Source organism: Phoenix dactylifera, chromosome 15, assembly GCF_009389715.1.
Source record: "Phoenix dactylifera cultivar Barhee BC4 chromosome 15, palm_55x_up_171113_PBpolish2nd_filt_p, whole genome shotgun sequence".
NCBI classification, from domain to species: domain Eukaryota; kingdom Viridiplantae; phylum Streptophyta; class Magnoliopsida; order Arecales; family Arecaceae; genus Phoenix; species Phoenix dactylifera.
In genome coordinates, this window is record NC_052406.1 from 7,877,409 (window position 1) to 7,904,779 (window position 27,371).

General features: G+C 37.0%; 3 protein-coding genes across 4 annotated transcripts; 2 read left to right on the forward strand and 1 right to left on the reverse strand.

Annotated features, from left to right (window-relative positions):
* Positions 1-15: 15 nt before the first annotated feature.
* Positions 16-2,903, reverse strand: LOC113463336. The gene is made up of 4 exons (XM_039134487.1): positions 2,870-2,903; positions 1,835-2,176; positions 777-871; positions 16-579 (listed from the first exon to the last, which is right to left on the reverse strand). The coding sequence occupies exons 1-4, from the start codon at positions 2,901-2,903 to the stop codon at positions 502-504; spliced, it is 549 nt and encodes a 182-aa protein (XP_038990415.1). The 3' UTR covers positions 16-501.
* On the forward strand, positions 2,760-13,283 carry LOC103716393 (granule-bound starch synthase 2, chloroplastic/amyloplastic-like). 2 transcript variants are annotated; one of them, XM_008804367.4, is made up of 8 exons: positions 2,767-3,435; positions 6,779-7,322; positions 7,548-7,612; positions 7,853-7,930; positions 8,018-8,128; positions 8,307-8,351; positions 9,479-9,652; positions 11,285-13,283. In XM_008804367.4, exons 1-8 carry the CDS (start codon positions 3,070-3,072, stop codon positions 12,239-12,241), a joined length of 2,340 nt encoding a protein of 779 aa, XP_008802589.2. In that variant the 5' UTR covers positions 2,767-3,069; the 3' UTR covers positions 12,242-13,283. The 2 variants fall into 2 exon arrangements, with proteins under 2 accessions (XP_038990243.1, XP_008802589.2); XM_039134315.1 differs by having other exon boundaries at positions 2,760-3,435; positions 7,853-8,128.
* A 2,136-nt stretch (positions 13,284-15,419) lies between these two features.
* On the forward strand, positions 15,420-24,098 carry LOC103716392 (glucomannan 4-beta-mannosyltransferase 1-like). The gene is given in 11 exon segments (XM_008804366.3): positions 15,420-15,747; positions 15,844-16,214; positions 16,296-16,394; positions 18,181-18,433; positions 19,805-19,915; positions 20,859-20,995; positions 22,301-22,414; positions 22,514-22,535; positions 22,538-22,712; positions 22,834-23,028; positions 23,756-24,098. Coding segments are annotated over 11 exon segments (1,668 nt in total). The 5' UTR covers positions 15,420-15,716; the 3' UTR covers positions 23,916-24,098.
* Positions 24,099-27,371: the final 3,273 nt, after the last annotated feature.

Here is a 27,371-nt window from a genome sequence, read left to right on the forward strand (position 1 = left end):
AAAAAGTGGGTAGGATTTTTTTTTTTTTGATGAATGGTGGAATTCTAATTGTAGCATTTCCTCCTTGTTCATTAATTATTTGCTCTGAACACAGACAGACCGGCTAATTCCATGTACTTTATAATCTTACTTCTGATTTGTCTTGTTTTCCTTCTATGCTTCTCTCTTTATACCTATTTAAGATATAAATCTTGTTTGCCAATGCAACAGGAGGAGACTACTAAGTCAGGCTAATCCTCTCAATTTGTGCATGCCTGTTAGAAAACAGTGATCCTAATCTCGACAAGATTTTATCTTCTCATTTAAATGTTCCAGTTTTTGGCAGTAAGACCTTGTCCTTAGGCTTCTCATTTTCCATGCCTGTAAAGCACTAATTCTCACAGAGTCCTAGAAGTTGTATATTTTACTAGGCCTTCTTTTAAGCAAAATCTTTTTCGAAGCCTTTGGTTGATCAAGTCTGTTATTGGATACTCTTACAAAAAAGATGAAGCTGCTCAAAACTTAGATAACCAGTGGCAAAATAAATATCAGGGCGGCCCAATGCATTTGGGGGCCTAAGGCAAACTCGTTAAGAGAGGCCTTTTTTTTAAAAAAATGATAAAAAAAATTTAATAAGGGTAAAATACTCTAAAAATTTATTTAAAAATAATTCGTCTATCAAACAAAGCAATTAAGACAATCACTACAAACAAATCAAAATATAAAAGAGTTGAAAATGATAAAACTTGATAATGTCAAGAAAAACGAACTCAAATACCAACAAAGCAAGGACGAACTTGACGGTGAGAAGCGGTGCCGGAGACTGATGGATGGAGTTGGAGAAGAGGCCGAAGACGCAACCGTCGAGATTCGAGAACGCCCAGGATGCAAACTATCCAAAAACAATAAGATGAAACCAACAATCAAAATTAGAAGAGAACAATGAGAGGTTAGATGATAGAATACGCCCTGAGAGCTTATTTGACAGACAAAGCACTCGTTAGCAGCCCTGGCCCAGTCCACTATGCTGCTGTCTTTTTATATCGTTAGCCTAATCTATGTGCTATAATCTTTGGCCCAGTTGGCCCAGACCACTAGCATCACTAAAGGATAAAAGAAGGCGTATTATGCATAATGAGTTGTTCCAAACATGGATGGAGAGAGAGGCTGCAAATTGTGACAGAATCTACAAACAATCCCCATTACAAATCAGATTTAGATGATCTTATAAAAAGAAGTTGAGCCCAACTTTAAATGCGATCTTGGTCCTCTTCCCAGGATTACAAGCACTCAAATCCAACACCCTTAAACATAAAATCAGGAAGAAATTTTGTGATCCTAACTACTCCCCTGAGTCCCCTCATGGAAGATCTCAAGTTTGCAAGCCCATCTGAGAGTCTGAGATTATTGAGTGGATTTGAGAATGGAAGATAAAAGGAATTATTTTGGTATTTTGCTTTCTATTTGTTCATAGGCATTTCCTCAAACATCTTTCTTGTCCATCTAGAGAGACTGAGAGAGAGACTTACAACTACAGATACTGAGATACAGTGGTAGTATACAGACGGAAGAGGCAAACCTCTTGGTCCTCTTCCCAAGATTTATAAGCACTCAAATCCAACACCTTTAAAGTTTAAACATAAAATCAGGAAGAAATTTTGTGATCCTAGCTACTCCCCTGAGTCCCCCCATGGAAGATCTCAAGTTTGCAAGCCCATCTGAGAGTCTGAGACTATTGAGTGGATTTGAGAATGGAAGATAAAAGGAATTATTTTGGTATTTTGCTTTCTATTTTTTCATAGGCATGTCCTCAAACATCTTTCTTGTCCATCTAGAGAGACTGAGAGAGACTTACAAGTGCAGCGGGCTGACGTGAAGAAGACGGGAGTCAGGGACTCAGGGGACGGGAGGGAGGCGAGGAGGTTGCGGGAGATCAAGGTGGGCACGGGCGGTTCTGCGGCCGGGGGATGCCGGGGAGGTGGAGGAGACGACCGCGCCGGCGAGCGGTCGGTGAAGACTGAAGCAGATCTGCAGAAGAGGAGGTCAGGAGTCAGGAGGACGATGAGGATTGAGGAGTGGAAGACGATGAGGATTTTAAAGAAAGGGACGATGGGCAATGCCGCGATAGGATTGGGACGGCATCGCGGCGACTCACCCTCAGTGTTCAGCAATGTCTTAAGCTTTGCCAAAAAAAATCCTATTATATATTTGTTTATCTTAGAAGAGAGAATTAAGACAGTGTTATCATATTAGCAAATAGATATACTAAAAAAAAAAATAAATCAATGTCATATACTACCTATCTTATATATCATAATAAATTGCTAATATTAGTATTAGGTATGCACGATGCATATGAGTGGATAAGTTTATTTTTCACTTTTTCCATCCTTCATTTTTTATTTAGCCAACTTACAAATATTAAGTTTGCCAGCTTTTTCCCAACCATGATGAGAGTTTTTCTTTATTTTTTTCCCTATCAGAATAGCTGGACTTTTTTCTTACACTTTGTTTCCAAAATCAATTAAAATTCTAATCCCATGGGATTTTTAGATAAGCAGGCAATTAGTAAGTATAAATTACAACAAACTCATTTCAAGTGGATAAGACACCACCAATACGATCATCACTGATAAATAATATCGACAAAAATATATTTTTCAAGAACTCTTTAATTGTTAAAAAATATCAAGATACAATCATATATTCGTAGAATCCCAAATTTGTCTCCTTGTCCAACTGCCGCAATTCTAAACGCCAACATACCCTCTTCTCTCTCCACGTTTTCCTCAAGCCTGCTCTCTAATGCAAACAACAAACTGGACTCGTTCTTTCCACTTGGAATCCGCTGTGGCCTCTCATTCCCCACAATCCTCTGGCTTTCCTTCACCTGTCCCGCAGAAGATCTCGACCGCAAGCCGCATGGGCATTCCCTCTCTGTGGACCCACCACAGAGGAATGCCGACTTCTACGTCCCCCTTCCCTCCCCAAATGCACCTACCCCCATCTCCTTCCCTGATTCTGCCTTCCTCTCTGCTCTCTTTAAGTCTCTTTTGCTGTCTTTTGTGAAGATAAACAGCAGGAAGAGAGATGGCATCGCTTGGATCTCTTCCTTTCCTCCTCGAAGTGTCGCGTGGGAGTAATTCTGTTCTCCTTCAGAACAGAGCCGTCTGCCGTGGCTGGCCGTCCGCTGCGGCATTTTGTCGAGCGAGTTCTACGGATGTTGACGGAGGTGCTTGTAAAGTGAGGTTTCTGAGGGTCGGAAAAGGCGAGATTTTGGTGGGCCTTTCATTAGTTAGTGGAAAGAAGGGGCTGCGCGCTATCGGAAAAGGTGGCAGCTTTGAGGGTGAGGAGGGCGGGGATGATGGTGGTATAAATGATGGCGATAATGCCCTTCAGGCGACTGCCGATAAGAGAGAGAAGCTTCGGGCGATGCGGAGGAAGCTACTTCAGAAGGTACCTCTCTCTCTCTGCAAGTCATTATGTCACTACAGGAAGGTTCAGACTTGACTAGTTTTTGGATACATGATGCAGGAGTTTTTGCCCCAATTGAATCTTGATATATGTATATACGTATGTATGTTCGTATGTATGAATCTGCTATAAGTTCAGAACAGATCCTAACCAAAATTATGAAATAGTCTCGTGTATACTGGTTGCAGAGTCTTCGTTTGAGAAAGAAAAAAGAAAGAATTTTGAAGTCAAGATTAGTTGCACTCACCGAGTAAAGCCGCACAATGCACTTGCAAGGATGTTGTCTTTAGTCCTACTTGTGTTCAACTCGATTGTGCTACATTTAGAAAAGGAAAATTTTTTAACCAAAATAAGGGGTTTGTTTTCTTAGTTTTTGTGTACAATCATTGTTAATTATTGTACTATATTGACCATTGAAAGAAGTTATGCATTGTTCTTCATAATTATTGCATAAGAATTAAACTGAGGCTATATCCTTGATATATTTGATTTGCTTCTCTTGTGAATTTAGTTTCAATCAAACTCCTATGAACATAGATGCTCCTGGGTGAGACTTGCAGAACTTTAAGTCTGTGATATCTTTAGAAAAAAAATTTACTCAAATATCAGAGTTTGTTTTTTATCATTAGATTACTCATCATGTGTTGTTTGAGTTATTGGAGTGAACAGTTCATTAGGAATTAAGAAATCAACAGATATGTAACCTTCATTACCATTTTACAATTGGTAAATTCTTGAGCAGAGTCCAGCATAGATTGGAAGCTATGAAATTTCATGCTCTATGATGTGCATTGCTCAGATCATGAATGCTGAAATATATCGTAGGTCATATAAAATAAGTATCCAGACAATTAGTTTTGATTTGGACAGCTTAAGATACATATAGACTACGACTCAAACTAATTTGTATGCTTATAGATTGTCAATCATATCAAGGTATGGTATCATGCCATTACATTGACTACTTTGGGGCCTCTTCATGCATAAGGAAGAAATCTTTAAAAAAATGATTTCTGATGAACATATTGGTAATAGAACCTTCTTCAAAAAGCTCTAAAGGATATGCTACATGAGCAATATTAATGATTTTCCACCCTAACAACAGTTTTGATGTGGTAGCTTTGTCCTTTGTAATGATCACAAGTGGTAAATGTTTAGTCGTTGACCAGTTTGTAACCATTTCAGAATTTGTACACCAAGTTTAGTGACAAGAATTTTCAGTTTAAATGTTTTCGTAATCAAATTTGCATTAGTAGGCTACAAGCTTTAGTCCTAGAGTCATACTAGAAGTATACATACATACATTCATATGATACACCACAAAAAAAACATCTGGATGGATATGAATGAAAGAGGTTGGAATAAGTAAACGAGTATCACACGTTGACTTAAACCAAAAAAAAAAAAAAAAATTGCAGGATGACATATCATATAATAGCATTTTCTTTTGCTTCATTCTAAAAGACTTGCATGCTTGCTCAAATTAGATAGAAAGCAAAAGAGTCGAACAAATTCTTATTTTCATTATTTACAATGTTCAGTCATTGAAAAAAGTACTATTTCTCAAATATGTGAGTTTTCAGGATTGGTAAACACTTATTGGCACCTCAAAACTGGAGTGGCTCTAATTGGAGGTGCTATCATTGGCACTTCAAAAAGTTCAATGTGCCGTCAGCACAGATTTTTAAGTGTTCTATCAAATGACACTTCTGTGCAAGTAGGGTTAGAAATAGGTTAGGTTTGGGTGAGGCCACTCCTTGCTAGAGCGCTTAAATTATTTTGTTAGGCTTCAGGGTGGGCTCAACTTGAACTTTTCTGAGAACAAAGGTCCAAACTCGGCCTAAGTCTAATCCCCTTGCACAACTTTAAGCCAAATGAGCTTGGCTATCTCCAATAGCCAGTAAGGTCCATGGGTTTGTGCTGATGGATGAAGCAGGAGTGGGGGTAGGTGGAGGGCAGGACATCAGAAGTGGGTTGTGGAGTTATATGATGGAGAAGCAAAACATGTCATTGATGGATGAACGGTTATTAGGGGCTTCATGGAGGAGCTGGAGGGAAGTCAAGGGAATGCATCCTGAGTTAGAGGGATCTGGGAAAGGTGGTGGATTAGAAAGGTACTAAGTTATCATTTATCTATTTAATGGAAAGATACATCCAATTTTGACAAAGGAGCAAATGAATCCATAGCTGCGATCTCAATTTTTTACATTGAGAAGAAAGATTCTCTACAGATAAGGATATCTCATTGTTGGTTGTTATTCATAGGCCTAGAGCATGCGGAAAACTTGGCTAGTAGACAAGTCAACACTTCTCTCAGTAAAATAAAATATCACCTTTAGAGCATAGGCCCTGAAATGCAACTGAACACCTAAATTTATTTTTCCATAGAGGATGTGACAATTTAGAGCCCTGCCTTTCTCATGTTCTAGATTCAAGTAAATTCTGGGAAAACCCCTACTTGGTCATTAATTGCTTTTGCCAACATTTAGCATGATGTCAGCGAGTTTCCAACAAATATATTCATCCAAGTGGTTGCATCAGGGAGATTAAAATGGAATGATAAAATTTAAGTGCACCACCTAGTAAAATTTTTGCTGTTGCATGAAACTTGATGGAGGCTGTACAGGAATTTTCTGGAAGTAGTTGTTAACAAGATTTTGGAAAGCAGTACCTTCATGGTAACCAATATACTAGTTTAATGGAATTTGATGCTAGCAGTGGCCCACATTATTTTTTGACGAAAAGCTTTTGTCCATCTGTGTTCCATAAGTAAAATATTTTCTTTACACTGGGAGGGCACGAACTGGCTGAGTTGGTAGAGCTCTCTTGTGTTGATACAAGAGATCTTATTCAGTTGGTCTTCCACCCATTCTAGTTCTCTAGAAAGATAAAATGATGAGATGTTCAGTATACAATATTGATTGAAATTATGCAATACCATAAACTGATTGGACATCGTGGCTTGCGTTACAACATTTTACTAGATGTTTTCTGCTACTTTTCATCATCCGTGAAAATTTCATCAGTAGTTATTGTTAGATTATGCGGCCATCTAGCATAAATTTTTGGATGCACATAGACTAATGTATGCTATCTAAACATAAACCAGCTTAGCCTTATTTTCCAACATACAACTAGTGTTAATTCCTTTAGTGTTGTTTAAGCTAATGTTATTATCACTTTTACGTTTGAATGAGCATATATCTTACCTATTGTCTTCCACTGGGAACCAATAACGATTTATTTCTCATGTCTAATTCATCTTATTGAACTATGTGATCTACTGTTGAGCTTGCATCTTTTTGACTTTCTCAAGCTGTTGCAGATTGTGGAAAGAAGAAATCTTGTCTCATCTCTAACAAATAGTGAAGTTAAAGAAGAAGAGAACATGGTTTCTTATACTATGAGTGATAAAACCTCAAATCCAAATCTAAGTCCAAGCAGTGGAGGGCCTGCTGGAAGATACAAGGACAGGCCTGTTTCTGACAGTTTTTCCCAGTCAAATGAAGCTATGATATCAGACACTCCATCTGGTAGTGTCAATGGAAGTTTTCTTAATAAAGAGATGGAATCTGGTAGTAGCACACGAGTGGAACAAGAAGTTGCAGATGCTGTTGGATTAACCAGAGAAGCCAGTCTGGAAACCGCTGGCTCTAAGACTGCATCACAAGTTCTCTTGGAGTCCTCTGGAACATATGATGTGAAAGATGTAAATCTTGAGGATCCATTGGGAGCAAAGCTAGACAGTACAGATGTGGAACATGGTGTGAATCTTGAGGAAGGAAACATGGAACCCCCTCCCTTGGCTGGGGCAAATGTCATGAATGTCATAGTGGTAGCAGCAGAATGTGCTCCTTGGTCCAAAACAGGCATTTACATTTAACTATGGCTTTGTATATCTATAATTTCAGTAGCTGTATTCTGACATATCTAATGTTCTGTCCCATTTTCTGATCCTGCAAGCATATGCTCTATAATTTCTCAAATTTTAATTAAGATTATTTTATCAAATTTTTCGTTGAGCTTTCACTAGCACCAATCAAAGTGACTTTATAATTCAAATATGCTATATTGACATTTAGAATTTTCTGTAGGTGGGCTTGGGGATGTTGCTGGAGCTTTGCCAAAGGCTTTGGCTAGGAGAGGCCATCGAGTTATGGTATTTCTTTTTGATTTTATTTCTCAAAACTTGCAGGTTGCAATCTGAATCATTCATATTTATGATTATAGCTACATTGCGAATAGGTGATACTGATTAGCAAGTTCAGATCAAAATACTGGAATTGCATTTTGGAGACTGGGAGAACTGGGCTTTCTGGTCTTCAAGAAACGCTAAACTATTGAGTTCTGTCAGTGTCAACAAATTAATAGGTTGCACACTTTCTATTTACTCTTTTAGGTTGTGGCACCAAGGTATCGTAACTATGCTGAACCTCACGATACAGGAGTTCGCAAATGCTACAAGGTTAATGGGCAGGTATGTGGATGTTATATCATCTGTAGCTTGACTAGCAGAACAAGGTACATGTTTAATTTCATTGTTTCTATGCTATTTGCTGTGCAGGATATGGAAGTAATTTACTTTCAGGCCTACATTGATGGTGTAGATTTTGTGTTCATTGATAATAGCCTCTTTCATCACCACGAGAATAACATTTATGGGGGAGACCGACTGGTAAATTCTCATGAACCTGCGTGCTTTACACTTAGAAAGCAATCCTTTCTGTTCATGAGTTCTTTTCCCCCAATAATCTCAGTAATCTCTCAATTGAAGTGTGCTATTTTAATATAAATGCCCTTAACCAGTTTTATATTCTGATTATGTTGTGACTTTGGTCTCTACTTGCATACAGGAGATACTAAAACGGATGGTTTTGTTCTGCAAGGCAGCTGTAGAGGTATTCTTCAAGTCCGAACAAACTCATCAAAGCAACTGATCCATGCTGATGAAATTTTATAAAATACTCCTAACTGCGAAAATTCATAAGTTGTCTTATTGAAAATCATGACCGGCAGATTCTTGGTAAATATTTGAAAAGATGCAGAGTCTTTATCATAGAAGCCCAACTTTTTTTCCAGCAATTAGGCTGTGAGAGTTGGGTATGCAATCTTTACTTCAAAAGTTGACTCCTTACCCCTGCAGATGGAAAGAGGCTTGTTGGTCAAGGGAAATCACTCTATATTCCTTGCAACTAAGAATCACTTTACTCTATCAGAAATTATGAAAGGCCATTATATTTCTTTTGTTTACCCTATTTTCCTTCTTTGCAGATCCTGAATTAGTTTAGGTGTCATCTTGTCTTCTTGGTGTTTAATCTAAATCCACTCAAAGGTTTTCTATTTTGAGAATTTTTAGAAGCAACCCATGCTTGAACAACCAAACTTTTGCGTCGCCTTTCTAGATGTGTGTTTTCCCTTGTTCTTTTCGTGGTTTTCCTAGTTTTCTCTTTCTACGAAGATTTGTGTCTCTATTATGTGCTTAAATTTAAAGTGGCTCGATGAGGTAGAGTCTGAGCTTTTTGAAACATGTTTTTAATTGATTCAAGCTCTTCACATGTTAGTAATATAATGAGTTGTGTAGTCACCTTGCTGAATAATTGTTTTTTCGGTTTCTCTTCACTAATTGGTAGGTCAATTTTCACTCTATATTATCCTTCTAAAAGATAAACCATGTTTATATATCTCATTCTTTACACATAAAATCATGGGTTACTTGATAATAGGCATTATATGATATCACTATAATGCCATAACTTTCCTCGTCAGAAAAGGTATGCTGTGAACCAGCGAGCTTTCCTGTTGGATTATCTTTAAATGTTAAAGTCACATAGATGAATATCTATATTAAAGCTAGTATAAATTAAGTTAGGAGATCGTTAGATATTTCCCCTTTCTGATATCTGTGTGAGTCTTATCTCCTCTCACAAGGAGGTGTGCATGTATTAAGAAATCTATCTATTGATTTCTTTAAGTATATGTTACTGTTTCAACTTAATTTTTATGAAGGCCGATGAGTTGTTTTCAGGTTCCTTGGCATGTTCCATGTGGTGGTGTCTGCTATGGAGATGGGAATTTGGTTTTCATTGCAAATGATTGGCACACTGCACTCTTACCAGTTTATCTGAAGGCATACTATCGTGACAATGGCTTGATGAAATTTGCCCGATCTGTTCTGGTGATACACAACATAGCCCACCAGGTTAATCCTCTAATTTCATAGATGTTTTTATTTGTCAGTTCTACTCAGTTGGATATTCAGAATTTGGCATTATATCATTTGACTAGGTTGTGGGTCCTTCCTAATTGATCTTACTCAATTAACTGGTGCATCCTTGATTAGACTTAACATTCCCTTCTGCCAAACTTGCAGCTGTGTCATTTACCTAGTCACTGAATTAATTCATAAACCTGCCTCCAAGGGATGTTACTTTTGAGTTTCAACTATACCAAAAGGTAATCCAATTTATATTGTCTCAATATCTAACATTAGTTGTGCCAAGGAAACTTGATGCAGTCTACATGACTCATATATCCGAATAGACTAACATAGAAAAGACAGTACATCAAACTAGTTGTTAAAACCGAGACTTCTTGTTTCTTTATGCGTAGGCAACTTATTCTTTGAAAACACAACCTTTCTTAGAAGAAAATATGATCTAGAGTTGGATCTGTACTTGATCTTCTCTATTATATGTAAATCTATTTTTGAGCTTATTAAGTTTCTTACTACTTGATCTCATATTGAGCATTTTATATTCCTGGTAGTTGGGATATAGTGCCCATGGAGATCTTTCTCCTTGAGGAAGATGACCTATCCAACAATGGGGTAGCTAGATAGGGGAAGCGAGCAACAATAAAAATATCTCTCAGACTCATAAAATAATAGAGAAGCAAAAACTTAATTCAACTCAAGATTGCTTTTATAATGATTAGGCACCCCTATGTATAGTTGTAAAATCCTTTGAACCTACCCAGGAATGCATCTGCATTTGTTTCTTGCTAAAAGGGTAAGGGATGTTTACAAATAAGGAAAATAATCATAGAAAAGAAAGACCTCTATAATCTGCCAGGATTTGATTTGATACAAATGTGGAAGGTAGTTGTAGAAATAATCTCCTTTTAATTGAATGGGGTCTCTGATTTATCTTGATGCCATGTCCTTCCAAATCTGCCTAGATTTGATGATATCAGCCTTATTTGATCATATCTCCAACATTTATTTTCCCAATTTACACCAGCCTTCTAAATTGGTTTAAATCCAAACATAATGCCGAATCCCTTTGAACCCGTGGTCAGCCTTTGACATGCACCTGTTCAAATACGTGTTGGCTAGGTCCGCGACACGAGCATCTCAGCGTATTGGATAATTCCTCCAAGCATACTCTTTCCTCCAAGCATAATCTTAGTTATCTTGTGGGTTACCAACCTTTTAATTTCATTGGTTATTTACTGAAGGAGAAATTCTTGGAGGGGTTACGGTCTTATAAAAGAATGAGAACTATGAAAGTTTAAGCCATAAACTGTGAGCTTTGTGCTATTTTTGCACTATATATGTATATCTTTCATTGCTAGTTTGTCCCCCAAACCCCCCCACCCACAACACACACTAATGCTTAGGCATCTGAGATGGAAATGATCTGTCAAATTATTGTTAGTTTGGCATACTTGAAACTAAAGAGGACATTCTTTCCTAGGATCCTTCTAAGGTATTTATGTTCCATATACATTCTGAGATAGTATTGATATTATATTCATATTGGGGCATTCTAGCTATATGCGATAAGCCAGGGAGTCTTATTCGTTCAGATTCTAATCCTGATTTGTCATCCAGGGTCGTGGTCCTGTAGGAGATTTCTTCCATATAGATTTGCCCGATTACTACATGGACCTTTTTAAACTGCATGACCCAATCGGAGGTGATCACTTCAATATATTTGCTGCTGGCTTGAAGACTGCCGACCGTGTGGTTACTGTAAGCCATGGTTATGCATGGGAGCTGAAAACATCAGAAGGTGGTTGGGGCCTGCACGAGATCATAAACCAGAACCACTGGAAATTCCAAGGCATTGTAAATGGGATTGATACAAAGGAATGGAATCCTGAGTTCGACGTGCAACTCAGATCTGATGGCTACACTAACTATTCTTTGGCAACTCTACAAACAGGCAAGCCCCAATGCAAGGCTGCCCTGCAACAAGAGCTTGGCCTGCCGGTCCGTGATAATGTTCCCATCCTTGCTTTCATTGGGAGGTTAGATCACCAGAAAGGCGTGGACCTCATTGCAGAGGCCATCCCTTGGATTGTTGGTCAGGATGTGCAGTTAGTTATGTTGGGCACTGGGAGGCCAGACCTCGAGGATATGCTGCGGAGGTTTGAGAGTCAGTACCATGACAAGGTCAGGGGATGGGTAGGGTTCTCCGTGAAGATGGCGCACCGAATTACAGCAGGTGCAGACATTTTGCTTATGCCATCAAGGTTTGAGCCTTGTGGGCTGAACCAGCTGTATGCTATGATGTATGGTACAATTCCAGTGGTGCATGCGGTCGGTGGCCTTAGAGACACCGTCATACAGTTTGATCCTTACAAGGAGAGTGGCTATGGGTGGACTTTTGATCGGGCAGAGGCACACAAACTGAAGGATGCATTGGGTAACTGTTTGAACACGTACTGGAATTATAAGGAAAGTTGGAGAGGACTTCAAATTCGAGGGATGATGCAAGACCTTAGCTGGGATAATGCTGCTCAACGCTACGAGGAAGTCCTTGTTGCCGCAAAGTATCAATGGTGATGCTTCAGAACATGTTAGCAGATTGGTCAGGAGTGATATTTCATTCTGCAGCCATGTGAGCTCTGAATTTCAGCTGTTTGAGGCTACTGGCAGCACACAGCTACAAGAGATTATTCGATGTTCCTGTGTCATCAAGTGCTAATTTTCTTTCACATAGGAAGGAGGAAAGTATTGCCAAATGTTGAGGTCTGATTTAGTATATTATTCTCTCTTGCTTTGTTAATTTAATCGAGTTCTCCTTAATGATTTTGTACTGGAGAATTTGTGCAGTGGATGGTAAAAACCACTGCTTAACCTCCTCTCTGGACTAATTTTTGAAGTGAATCATCTCAATAAAACATGAAGTCAACTGTCTTCTCTGTATATCAACATGAAAAATTACCTTTGCTTTCCTTTTTCTTCATTCTGGAAAATCTTAGAGCTGACCTTGAGCTAGTAAAGAAACCACTAGCCAGAGTTTTTATTTCGCCTTGGCATGCATTCCTAGGCAATGGAATAAATGGGAGGATAGGTTCTGTTCTAAGGTGACAGCTATATTGGGTTCTGATACTGGGGAGATCAACATGTAAAAGAGGGTGGGTAAAAGGGAAGAAGATTTTTTCAAAACTGTGGTAAGTGAATTAATAGCTAAATGTACATACTCATATAGGTGAAAACCGCTTACATGCAGTGTTAACCTTATTCTGCTCCCCTTAAAGCTGGACCCTGTGGGAACTTGATACTTGGGATGTGTTCGCAGGGGGCTGCTTGATGCTCATGCTTTATGTAGGTGGCCTTCTACATGCACAAGTCCTGCTGGATGCAATGGTAAGTCTGAGCAAGTATGGGGAGAATGCTGATGAGTGCCTGATGACAAGGTTGAAAGAGATATATTATTAGATTACCACTTCAAGATTAAGCAAGAGGCAGGGTCTTCTACATGTGCCTTCTTTGGATTTAATGGTAAAGCAATCATTTGGTTTTACCTAATATATATGGTCCTCACAGTGTATTTTTCGTTCATTTGTAACCATGAAATAGACATGGAGCCTTTGAAAGTGCATGTGGAAGGCTCCCAATTGCATATAGCTGCTTCATGGCCATAATAATCACTTTATACAATTGTCCTCATCCAAATTTACATTGTTGTTGCAGAATGAGATACAGCCAATCTGTCAATAGGGAAAAGGCTAGCACTATGACATGCACCATTTTTTAGTAGCATCATGTTAAGTGTCAGGAAGGTCTACCATTTGAAAAATTGCAACTTCCATTATAAGAGGAATATTATAGAACAAAATTTTAACAGAGAATTTTGTAATGTATTTCATTTTTTCTGTAGTCCTTACTGGAGTTTGTCTCCATACAAGTCTTGTTTTAGTGCATGTATAGATATTCTGAAAGCAATAAAAGATTTGCAAAACAAAATCCATTCAAGGGGAGCTAGTGATGACTATGCCCCTAAGGATCTGTTCATGGACAATGCCAAAGTTTTGAAGCAAAAAATTGTTTGTCTGGATCTACTATGTCAAGACAGTCCAATTCCGATAGCTTGTGAAGCAATATCCTCGTATCTCTAAGTGCACCCATAGAATTGGGAGTACGTCTCCATTCAAATACTATCATTTTGGTTTCAGTAACTATCTGGCTTATAAATGATGACTTGGAAAGTATTTTTGTTTATTTATTTCTTTTGCTTGCATCTCTTTCTTGGGAAAAAAAAATCGCAACAACAAGCTTTTGCCGCAGCGCCGAATATTTTTTTTTTTCAACTTGCTGATAAATCTCCTTCTCAAGCACATATTTTGAACCAAGTAGTTTTTTTAGCTTGCTCAACCGCACAGCTTTATGCTTCCAATGCCTATTTAGGCATTGAGGTCATCATTCAAATAGCTAATGAAATGAATACTTCCACAATCATCTGGTGACAAAATCTATTTGCTCATCTTTAACTCGGCCATTTGTGCTCGGTTTCTTCTCAGATGAATCCCATTGATTAACTTATTAATGTTCTCATTGGACTAAGAGATAAACAGATTGGCTCTAAAAAGGGATTGAAGATACTAGTGTCACTTACAGTTGATGTGTCTCCTACCATGACAACACTAAAGAAGAAAGAGGAAGAGGCACTGGTGTTACACCCAGTCAATAATGTGAACAAGCCTGAACCGGGTACAGAGTGGACAGTAGACCGAATTAATTATGTTGGTGAGAATTTAAATGGGACTTGGCATATTCACTCCCCTTTTCAATTAGATCTATCTTTACATGGGTCCCCATTAAGATATCGCATGGCGTAAGTGCCGGAAATCCATGTGCGAAACCAAGGGCTCCACCAGCTCCTTATTCTTCTCATCTAATGAGTGGTGTTTGAGGGGCAGGAAAAACATATGAAACTAAGGCTATATTTGGAAGAGCCGTTGGTAATACAACTTTTAAAATTAAATTTTTTATAAAAGGCTATTTATTATTTAGTAACTAAATTTCTAAAGTGCTGTAGAACTTTAATATGTATTTGGTAAAAAAATTAAGAAATCAATTTTAGTATGAAAAAATAGTCATAATAAACATTACATAGTATTATACAACAGAGCATAATAAAATATAATATGTATTAATACATAAATATATAATATAATTATAATATAGTAATATGATATTGTATACTATAGCATAATAATTTAATATAACATACCAATGTATTATGATATAGTATAATCTTATATTTATAGTATAATACAATAATAAAGATATAAAATATTACAATTATTAACGTAAATTAATTTTTTAATTAGGTGATAAAATTGGTTAAACAATTATTAAATGGATATTTTGTATAATTGTTATATTTTATTATGGATAGCTTTCCGATTAGATTTAAAAATGCCTTTTCGAAAAACCGTAAAAAATATTTTTAGCTTTCTAAAAAAAAAAAAAGCTAAAATAGCTTTTCAAAATTTTTATTAAATATTTTTATTTTACCTAAAAGTATTTTTTAGAAGGCCTAAAGCTCTTTCAAACGGCTTATTACTAATACTACGTCAGAACGGGATAAGCTAGCATCCTGCCCTGTCCTGTCTCGATATTTTGGGACAACAATGATGGCAGGGTGATAGAGTATCCAGCTGGACGTCCCGGGCGGTGAGTCCATGCCTTTAATATTTATCCGTGGCCACAAAACGCATGCAGGCCCCCCAGCTCTTGTTGAGGGGCCTTTTTTTCTTGGTTCTTTGCAACTGAGATTGAAAAGCGTTCAGGCTTGGGAGCCCCATTGGCCTTGTGTGCACTTAGATCTTTGTCCACTAGATGACGAATGATGGTTGCCTCTGAAGAGTGTCAGCCGTGCTCCGGTCCCAGCGAGCAAACAGAGCCACAAGGACCTCAGCCCCAAAGGTGCATTCCCTCTGGCCCTCAAAGATTAACATAAATAACACAAAAAGCAGGCAAGGGAGAGATGAAGTAGGTGGAACACCGGCAAGTCAAGCTCGTCGAAGGGATGGCGTCCCCTCCATTGCCATCAGCATCAGGTCCCCCCTGTTTTCGATATCTTTTCCTCCTTTTCTTCCTCCTCTCTCCCTTTAATTTCTTTTCCTCTTATGGTTTTCTCGCTGCATGATTTGTAGACGCCAATGCATATCATTCTCTTCTCCCTGCATGGGTTTCTCAAGCTCTCGGCTTGCTCGCCGCGCTGTGCTCTTCTTTGGAGACGTCGCCGGGCTTTTCCTGGCAGCAAGTTTTGGTGATATGGGCGCAGATAAGAGCTGGTGCGGTGGCGCCGGTGCTGAAGCTCGCCGAGGCGCTGTGCTTGATCATGTCGGCGATGCTGATCACGGAGAAGTTGTCGATGGGCGCCGCCAGCCTCTTCGCCAAAGTCTTCCGGTGGCGGCCGGAGAGGCGGTACAAGTGGGTGCCCATGGGTCGGGACGACTTGGAGGTGGGCAGCGTGGCCTATCCCATGGTGCTTGTTCAAATTCCCATGTACAATGAGAGGCAGGTCAGCCAAGAATTTCTCTCTTCTTTCTTCCCCTTCTCTGCTCATTCTCTGTGCTGGGGAATTCGATGCATTGTTTTTCAGGTGTACAAGCTCTCCATTGGAGCAGTCTGCAGCCTCTCGTGGCCATCCGATCGAATCATAGTCCAGGTGCTCGATGATTCAACCGACTCCGAGATCAAGGTAATTGGTGATTTTTATGAACCCCAAGTAGTTAATTTCACTTCTGTTCTTTACTATGAGCTTTTTGGTATATGACAAACACTCACATGATATGTCAGTATTTGAATGCTGGATTTCTAAGGCGTGGGTGGAGATGTCCTTTTCCTGGGTCGAGCCCACCCACTGGACTGAATAAATTGAAGGGCATCTTTTACTAAAAGATGGTAGCATGTGGATAATACTCTGCTTTCATGTTGCTAATTTCCTAGCACAATTTATGGCTTGACCAATGTGTCAGGGTTAAGGCTGTCAATGAGGTGGGTCTTCCCTTTATCTTGTCTGGATTGCCTTGCTTTAAGCTGGGCATTGGCCTCATGCAACAGGCGAAGGGATGCACCCATGATGATAATTGAGGCCTGTACATGATATACCAGCTTCAGATCCTTCTTTTTTGCTCAGTTACCTGCCCAGAATATGGATACAACATATATACTTGTATCCATATACTGTTACAACTGGCCTCCATCTGAAAGCGCAATATGAAACGCTTCGAAACTAACCTATCTATATTACTGTATAAGGATCATGGTCGAGTGCCTCCATATTTTCCAACTCCACTCATTGGGAAGTCATGCCTCTCTCTTTATCTTCCATGGTTTGCCCCTAGCTTATGATAAAGATACTCATGTTGTTACTAATGCACATACTTTATATCTCTCTCTCTTTTTGCAAGCCTAGACAACCTGTTGAAAAAGAGAAGAAAAGAAAAGAAAAGAACGCATCATCTTCGGAAAATTGCATCTTAGCTTATCATAAATATGCTCCTACTTTTTCATGAAAAAAATTTCTTTATTTTGTTGATGGCACGTAAGCTGACAAATCGAGCATGCCTGCCAGTTTCAAGGCGTGTGCTTGTGCATGTAATTTAGGAAAAAAGAAGAGCATCAGTCAACTTATAAGCTTATCATGATCAAGATAGATGCTAATCATCTAGTGTCTAATCTTTACTGTCCATGATTCAAAATCAAAATATCGCATGCACTAGCATGTATGCTAGTTAGGAATCTCATACAAAGAGTTGTTCGAGATATGTGGGCTAATTCTTGATGGTTAAAATCGATAAAACTTGATTCAAACCTCACCAGGGCTAAGTTAAACTTGCCCAAAGCAAATTCAAAGGTGACTTCATCTGTTTGAACAGTTTGGTTTTTTCCTTCTAGATCTTAAATATAGCAAGTAAGTCATGCTTTGGTTGCAAATAGTTTGAAGTTTCAAGTTCTCTATTGTGATATGGGTCTAGACCAGGGGTGCAATTCAACCAAGCTCGATTGGTTTGAAATTAACTTCAAGCTTGTTTTACTGGTTCAAACTTGATTTATTTAGCTTTTTATTCAAGATTTTTTCTAGCTGAGCTCCAGCCGAGCTCAAGCTGCTCACTTTGTTTGACAGCCTTCATCTACGCAAGCTCCAACCTAACCAAAACTGAATTCCTGCTCTCCTATGATTTATGACTCATAGTTTGCAATCTTGGATTCATATATGACTCACTTACTGGGTAAAGAAACATGAAAATTAATTGCTAGTCTTTCATGAAAATATTAGTTGTTAGTCTTTACTTAGTTTACTAATGTGATTTTCATGTGAAATCTAAGCAGCAGCAGCTTATATCTTATTAAATTATTTCGATCTCTCTCTCTCTCACACACACACACAAACACAAATTTTATAGTGTGGATTTTCCTCTGTTGGTACCTTTAGGAGTTTTGATAGCCGTTTAAATTTTTTGTGTTCTATTTTTGAACAACAGGACTTGGTGGAGCAAGAGTGCAAGAAATGGGAAAGCAAAGGAATTAACATTAAATATGAGATAAGGGACAATAGACATGGATATAAAGCAGGTGCTCTAAAGGAAGGGTTGACGCGCAGCTACGTACATCATTGTGATTATGTTGTAATTTTTGACGCAGATTTTCAACCTGAAGCTGATTTTTTGTTGCAAACTATTCCTTTTCTCATTCACAATCCACAAGTAGCTTTGGTACAAGTTCGATGGAAATTTGGTGAGGGAATAGTTATGCTCAACTTATTTTTTTCTCATTATTTATTGGAGTAACATTTTGAAAGCTTATAAAAGTAAATTGCCTTGTACTACAAGAAGATTTGATGAATTTTTAATTTTTGTCGAAACATTAAATTATATATACAAACAAAGTGCATTCAATGTTAAATGCAAACTTCGATATTGGATTAGTTTATCAACTTTCTGTTCAAACTTAGTCACTGTAACTACCCAGGACCTCACCCAAAATGGCTAGCCAGAAAGTATTATTTGAGTTTCTTAATCCTGTATAAGTACCCAAAATTTATCCAGTGAATAATCAATGTGGGACTAAACATACGCCAGCACAGGTCCTGACATACTTCTCCCGTTTAAGCTCTGACATCCTCGTCAGGCTAAGGATTCAAATCCATTTAAATCTAATTACAAACACTACGATCAGCTCGTAGTCAGCCCTATTGGATCCGTGTTGCAGTGTCCTCTAGTCCACATAGGTTATGGGTTGGGTCTGCTCTGATACCATTTGTAACAACATAAGATCTCATCCAAAATGGCTAGCCGGAACATATTATTTGAGTTTTTTGATCTTGTATAAGTATCCAAGATCTACCCACAGTCACAACAATGAATTATAACTTGTTATGTTACTTGTTTGACTAATAATAATTTCAAAATTGTTAATGTTAACAATAATAGGTAATATATTATATATCTATCTGACAATGCCTGTTGTAGAGTTATGCTGAAACTGTTGCTGAAGCCTTCCTGTTGGTGGTTCAAATTATTCAGTTTGCAAGGTATCAGTACAATGTCATTCGCTAGGGCTAGAAATGGCTTGTTCTTAACAATTTGGAAAACTTCTATATTTCTTTTCATCTATATTCTCTTGTCGTTTTCTATCTTCAATTTTTCTCTCAGTGCTGTCATTTCACATGTTTATAAGGTCTATGTAATGCATGCAGAATATTGTAGAAGAACAACTTTTCAATTGCTACATTTTTGTAAATAAGATATTGCCATCTATTTGACCTTATTTTTTTTTTTGAGGAAGGAGTAGGAGTAGGCACAAAGTGCCTAATAAGCATTCATTAAGATAATGAGTAACCTCATCGAGGAATACAGGGAAGAAAGTAAAGAACACATAGTTGTAGCTTTCTAGTTTAATGACCATTCACATAAAGTTGTAAGGAGTTGATTATTCAAATTTTCAAGGTGAAACTTTAAACTGAGCTCATACTCATCAGATAAGGCTTTCTGCTTAGAGTTACAGATGAATAAACTAAATATGTTTCATTTTTTCTGGAGTTCATTCTTTAAGATTCTACTGTTGCCGTTTTTTCTTTTTCTTGAGATGAGTTTTATGATTTTGTAGTGAATGCCAATGAATGTATGATGACAAGGATACAAGAGATGTCAATGGATTACCATTTTAAAGTTGAACAAGAATCTGGTTCAACCATGTACTCCTTCTTTGGTTTCAACGGTAAGCAATCATCTGTATTTTCTAAAATCTCTGATTTGAAATGTTTGTAATGTACTACTATATGTAGCAAAGGAGAATCTGTGGCATGCATCTCACATTTATACTGAAATAACAATTTTCCTCTATTTTCTTGTGATTATTGATTAAATTAGATCGATGATCTCAAACTGTGTGATAGAAAGAGAATAAATAAGCTTTAATTTATGAGTGGACAACTTAGTTTGATCTTTTTGGACATCTAATGGTTACCATTCTTGAAAAGTAGATTCGTCTAATGAAATTAGAGTACATTGTATTCTCCAAGTCCAATTCAGTCACTAAGAGTCTGACAATACATAAAATGAATAAAAATTTGAATCTTGATAACAACATCAGGAACATATGTCAATGCTTGCTGACTCAAAATTACCTCAACAACAGCATTAAAAATGACACCTATTCTAAAATTGCCTATAACGTATTTTTTCATTGGGTGCAAGCATAATACTAACAGAAGATAAGAAAACTAAGATTTTGATGTATATGGGGCTATAAGAGATATTTAGCGGTCTAAAATGTAAAAGGAAAAAGCTCTACCCAATTAGTTAATTAACATGAGTGTAGGTTAAAGTTTTCAAATATCGACTGGTTTGAATGAAGAAGGTGAATTGAAAAATAATCAATCTCTAACATATGTAAAACTGATGTTTCTTTATAATTTTTCTTTTTCCTTTTTGAGAATAAATATGGGAGCACTGCCAAATTGGGTTTACCTAAATGAAACACCTGTTAATTTTCAAACCTAGAACCTTCTAACAATTGAAGGAGCGGTCAACTGCTGAATATAGCCAATTTGCAATATTTCATTTATTAGATGGAAACTAAATAAACAAATTCAAAATGGAGGATTTTCATGGTCAGGAAACACTATCTATGCTCTCCATTTTTTGTTTTTGGATAAAAGGAACTGCTGGTGTTTGGAGAATATCAGCTCTTGAAGAAGCTGGAGGATGGAAAGATCGAACAACAGTGGAGGATATGGACTTAGCAGTTCGAGCAACTCTTTGTGGTTGGAAATTCATTTTTGCAGGCAACATCAAGGTATTGATTTCATTGTTGTGCATATGGATGCTTGATCTTTTTCAGAATTCAGCAGACCATGATGCTATGTGATTTGAAATATAAATTACTCTGAAAAGCTGGTCAATCTTGACAGAACAATTGATTAAATTTATCGTATATATTATTTTGGACAGTCTTTGATATTAATCCACAAAGATCTGGAGTAAAAGTATTTCATGTTTAGAGGAAACAGAAGGATTTGTATGGAATGTCACTCTTTGCATAAAATTTCAACCACTTCCGAAATATCTATTAATTTCAGTTGTCTTCCTACTTATTATTATTTTTTAACAGTAAGCATGTATTATATCTTGGTTCTATTCCCCTAAACATATCTGTCCGGTGAAATAAAATAATCAGCAGAACAGGCTGACCACAATTAGGTGAAGGTCTGGCAGCCTCCACTTGATCATTTATCATGCAACATTTTTATGAGCTTTTGGTATTATATTTGTTCCTTTTGTATTAGCATCATAACCTCAATCAGAATTCCACTGCATTTTCTCGGCTGATTGGATATCATAAAATTTCTTACTTACAAGCATAGTTATTCTTGAACATTCTTGTGTAAAGTTTGGCTATAGTTACATGGGCACCAACAGCACTTAGCTTGTGGGGAGAGGTTCTCAGTTCAATCTTGGATGATGACAATAGTTACATGGGCCCAATTGTTTGTAATCTTGCTTGCATGTACTTTGTTTTAGATGATGCATTTAAGAAGTTTATCTTCAGTTTGATCAATATATATATATATATATATATATATATATATATATATATATATATATATATATATATATATATATATATATATATATATATATATATATATATATATATTATATTTCAGTATGCTAGTATGAGTCCAGCGTCTGAAAACTGCTCTAACAATGGCAAATATAATTATGAAAACATCTTTTGATTCCACATACAACATATTTGTGAGGATAAAATAGTTCAAGCATTATGAACCAGTGTAAATTCGTGCAAACATGAATGATTTGTTCAGTACCAATCTAGATATTCTTGAGTGATTTCTTTGGAAGTATAATCCTTCATATTAAGATACTAGCACAAAGTAATGAAAAAATTGATGTCTGTCATCCTATGACAGATTCCAGTTAGGGACCATGACAAACAATTATCTGTGATGCATGAAAATAATACCTTGATATTGCCTCAAAAAGAATAAAAGAGAATAATGCCTTAATAAATTGAAAATTGCTGAATTGAGTTTCCATCTATCTCCTTTTAAATGTAATCCTTAGAAAAAAAATATTTCAGGTTAAAAGTGAATTGCCTAGTACATTCAAGGCTTATCGTAATCAACAATATCGATGGGCTTGTGGTCCATCTAATTTATTTAGAAAGACTGCAGGAGAGATACGAAGGACAAAGGTTAGTATTTGTAATCTTTAACTCTGTGCGCGCTCATGTTCGTGCGATTAGTTCTAAAATGTTGTCTCTTTTTTTCGTTCTTTTTTCAAAATGTTGCAGAAAATATCACTATGGAGGAAATACATTTGATGTATAGCTTTTTTATTGTTCGAAGGATTATATCCCATATTGTTACCTTCACATTTTACTGTGTGGTCATACCAACATCAGTTTTTATTCCGGAGGTCAAAATATCATCGTGGGGAGTGGTTTACATCCCCACAACAATTACTCTTCTGAACTCAGTCGGAACTCCAAGGTCTGTGACTACATCAATACCTCGAATTAACTTATATCAAAATGTTAAAGAACTCTGGAGAAAATTTGCTGCTGCCCAATATTCTATTTTCTTCTTTACAGTTTTGTCTCTTTGGTTGCAGCTCATTCCATCTATTACCCTTCTGGATCTTCTTTGAGAATGTTATGTCCATGCATCGAACGAAAGCTGTTCTGACTGGTCTACTGGACATAGGAAAAGTAAATGAATGGGTTGTGACTCAGAAACTAGGAAATGCTGTAAAGGCAAGTAACGGCAAAGAACTTGGCCAAAAATCTGGAACGACGACATCCAAAAGGTAGTTCTGGTACCCTTGCACTGACATTCAGATTTAATTATATCTATATATTAGTTAATGAAAATATTTATTTATTTATTTATTTATATCTATTACAGATTGACTTGTAGGGCTAGAATTGGGCCGGGCTTGGTCTGGTTTCTATGCAGCCTGAGCCTGGCCCAAATTTTTTTTTGTTGCTTTGGGTTGGGCTGAGATCCGATTTTTTTTTCCAAAAACTTTAGATCAAGCCTGAACCCAGGTTCAGCCTGAAGCCCAATTGAGCCGCAAGCCCAATTGAGCCGCCCCGAAGGAGGAAGGGGAGAGATTGAGTAGGAGAGAGGAGTGGGGAGAGAGTGGAGAGGAGAGAGAAAGAGATCGGGTGGGAGGGAGAGGAGAGAGATCCTAGGCCGGGCCAACCATAGATGGAACCCGGCCCATAATCCCTCTGGGATCTATTTTTGGAGCCTATGGCCCGACCCGAAGCCGGACCGGCCCAATAGGCCTCATACTGGCCCGGCCCACTTCCAGCTCTATTTACATGTGCATACCTATGTAATTAAGTGATGTAACTAATGGCTCAACAAATTCCAAGGATTTTCTATACTCGCTTTAAAAACAATGATACGATTTAAGCATTCCAAGGTTATTAGATAAATATATTAATCCATATTTGGCTATTGAGCTTAATTTGTTGGCTCTTTATATGATCGAACATGAGTTATATTTAGCAATTGCTTTTTATCAGGATTCTTCTCCCAGAGCTTGGAATGGCAGTATACCTTTTCATATGTGCATGCTATGACTTTGCCTATGGGAAGGACAACTACTTCTTTTACATCTATCCACAATCCATCACATTCTTCATTGTGAGTATCGGTTATGTTGGGACTTTTATGCCCAGCTAACAAACAATGAAATAAAATGTTCATCACAACAATTGTCCAACTGTTACCGTTTTTGCCTTTTGTTTTCAGCAAGCAACTTTTAATACTTTTTCCTGAGAAAATGAATGTATAATACCACCATTTGAACCTCTGCTGAATCTTAACCATGAAGAAAACGAATTCTTTTCACATCTAATTCTTAATTGACAAGGTGGCAGGATTATCTTGTTCATTTGGTTATATTTGTTGTGGTTTAAAATTAAAACTTACGATCGGTTATTTATTTGACCTAACAGGACAAATGCATGCTTAAGACTAGAGAAATGTATGCACTTCTTTTCTGCTTCCAAGCATCTGCGTGCGACTCTCTGATGAACGGAAATGCAAATATTTTTTCATATTCTCAAGCACAATAAATAAATACATAATCTATATAATAAATAATTAAATAAATAAAGGATGCTTTCATTTTTAAGTATAATAGATTTTGTGATTGCCAAACTGCTAGCTAGAGCTAGTAGAGATCTCTCCTCTTTAGCTGCTTTGAGAACAAATAGTGCCCATGATTGAAAAAATACGTTATATGGAGTTACTACTCTTTGCTTCCTCTACTTTGTAGACCTCTCATACTATTCCAATCATTCAGCTCTTTTACATGGTTCATTTAGATTGGAAAAGCATAGGATTTAGGATGGGGCACCTATTAACATCAAGATTTAGGACAAGCATACGGACCTCTCGTACTACTCTTTGCTTGCATCTCCTACACAGATTATGAAAAAAAAAATAATCACATCAATAAACATATTTGGGATCCATATCAAGAAATGTCATTAGCTGGCTTGGGTTATTTGTGAGTCCAATGCGAACCAGATCTGCCAAGAAACTAGATTCGGATGAAGAAGCTAGACCCGCGCTCGGATTTAGGCTTTAAAACCCATCTGGAGAAGAAAGCACATGAGGCTCAAAAATGCAGGCTGGTTCTGAACTTATTGGGTCACTATTGGGCCTTGTCATATTGGGCCAGGCCTGATTCGGGTCAGCTCATTTATCTTGTAATCCATTTGAGTTTGATTTGGTCAGGTTCCATTTGGTGGAATCTATATGCCTGCCTGAATTTGAACCCAAAACTCGGTCCTGCTTCAAACCAAAGACTTGAAGCAGCTCAATTGGGTCGGACCTAACTTAGTCCCACGTCAAAATGCAATTTGCTTGAAAATTCTTAGACCTTAGGTTTTTGGTTTTGGGTGGCTAAGAGATCAGGTCTGATAGAGTATTCTTCAGAAACCTTTAGAAAAGGTTTGACAGAGTATATACACTGCCAAAGTTCTAACTCTAAACCATATCTCGCCGCTCGCTATGCATAAAATGTCACACTACACTCTCATCTGTGTGATAATATTTCATTGCCATTCCCAAGACAATGTTGAATTGGTGGTGTTCTAAGATGTATAGTTCGCTGATAAAAAACCAATCTACATCCATCAAACCCATGCATTAGTATTTGGAATTTTCTACAACTTTGTGTTGTGGAAGAATGAATATCCGCAGCTGAAAAGATATAATCATGTATGTTGCTAGTTGCTTCAAATAAGTTATTAACCGGCATCCATCTTTGCAGCACGTTATACATTGACCTTAGTTCATGTATCTAGGGCTTAAAACCTAGAGCAAAGTAGTGACAGTTTTTTTTTTTTTTGTGTGTGTGTTTGTGTGAAGTAGATGAAGGAAAACCTTTCCCCTACGTTATTTATATATAAAAAATAAGGAACAGCAGATCTAGAAGGAAGATAAGTAGATGAGTGGAAGCAAGGAGTTATCCTTAAATTTCAATATGGCTCGATCTTCATGATTCGAGTATCATGGCCCGTCATCCGTTTGTCAGAACAGAGATTGGACCATAACCGAAAATTTGATAAGGCCTTTTTCTTTTGGTAAAAAAAAATAAATGATAAGGACTTTGAAAGCACCAAGACGATAGGTATCTTTTTCTTCAGAAACAATCATGAGTTCCTTTCCTAACCATCCCTACCAAGTACCAACAAATTATCATCAAAGTAGTCACAGTTGCCACAATAAATGAAGTGCTGATAGCGCTATGTCAGAGTCGTGACTAATAAGAGAAATGCCATGTAGGGCTATTAGTTTAAACAGATTTTCCTTCTAATAGCTTAAGGCTTTTAGACTATGAGTTTATAAAAAATAGTATCGAAATCAGGTCCAATATACGCCGTAGGCTTTAGCCATACGGGCCTTTTAATTGGAGATACCAGGATTGAAGAGAACCTAGGGTGTGGGTGCACTCCCTTCTTGAATAGAAGATAGCCATGATGAGGGCATCAGGAGTTTGGATGTACAAGATTGTCAACGACACGTTGTGGAGAGCAGCGATTTAAAACTCGATTTTCTTTATTAGGATGTTTTTTTAAAAATTTCTTTTGGGGTAAAACTTGAATTTGATCCATTAGTTTAAATGATTAAGCTATTCTGGCTGTGGTGGTTGATGCATTGTTTCATGTTTGCAACTGCTTCGAGAAAGATGCAAAAATACCATTAATCTCCAACAAAGCTCAATAGTGCATGGAGCTAATCAATTCGTTGAACTATTATTACAAGCTAGAGTGTAAGTTTGGGACCAATTTTTCTGGATAAATATTTTTCAGACAATATATAGATAGAAAACAATTTATTCATTTTTTTATGCATTACAAAGTGGTTTCGGATTTTATTATCTACATTTTTTTGCATTATTACTTTTTCAAATAAGTTGCTAAAATTAATCCATATTTTTTATAATATTTTTTGTTTTATATATTATATATTTATAAAAAAATAATTTATTTATTTAGAAAAAGACAAACTTTTCTATGGTACCCATCAAAGAATGGGCCCTAAAAAAAACATAGGATGAATGTTACATGTACTCAATAGTGGAGAAATCTGGTCGCTGAGTATCAAATGGTTGCCATTGAACTTGATGTGTTTGTTAATATCTATGTGAGAGATTATTTGTTGTGTTTGTACTCTGATGGCAACATTTTGATTTTCCCTTCATAATGTCGTGCATCATAACTTACTCCATTTTTTTAATTTTTTTTTGTTTTTTAAAAAAAAGTTAAATCAATTAAATGGCAGGTCAGTTTGAGCTGCATTCAACTGCAGAATAAATTAAGAGGATAATAAAACTTATCCGGGCACTATTAAAAGAATAGGATTTCTTCCAAGTTTTTTTTATATATTTGATTGGATGTATATTTAAACAAATAAAGTGTATTTAATATGTATCAAATTTCATGATTTCATCACAAAAATCAGATTATAGTAATAAAAAAAAATAGTTGAAGCGAATAATTTTTTCCCTTTAATCATATAAATTTATTCTACTAACATGATGCAATAGGATTATATCTTTTTCATAGTATAAGTCTAGTCTTTTCCAGGCAACATATCCAAGGGTAGTCTTTAGTCTCCATCGAG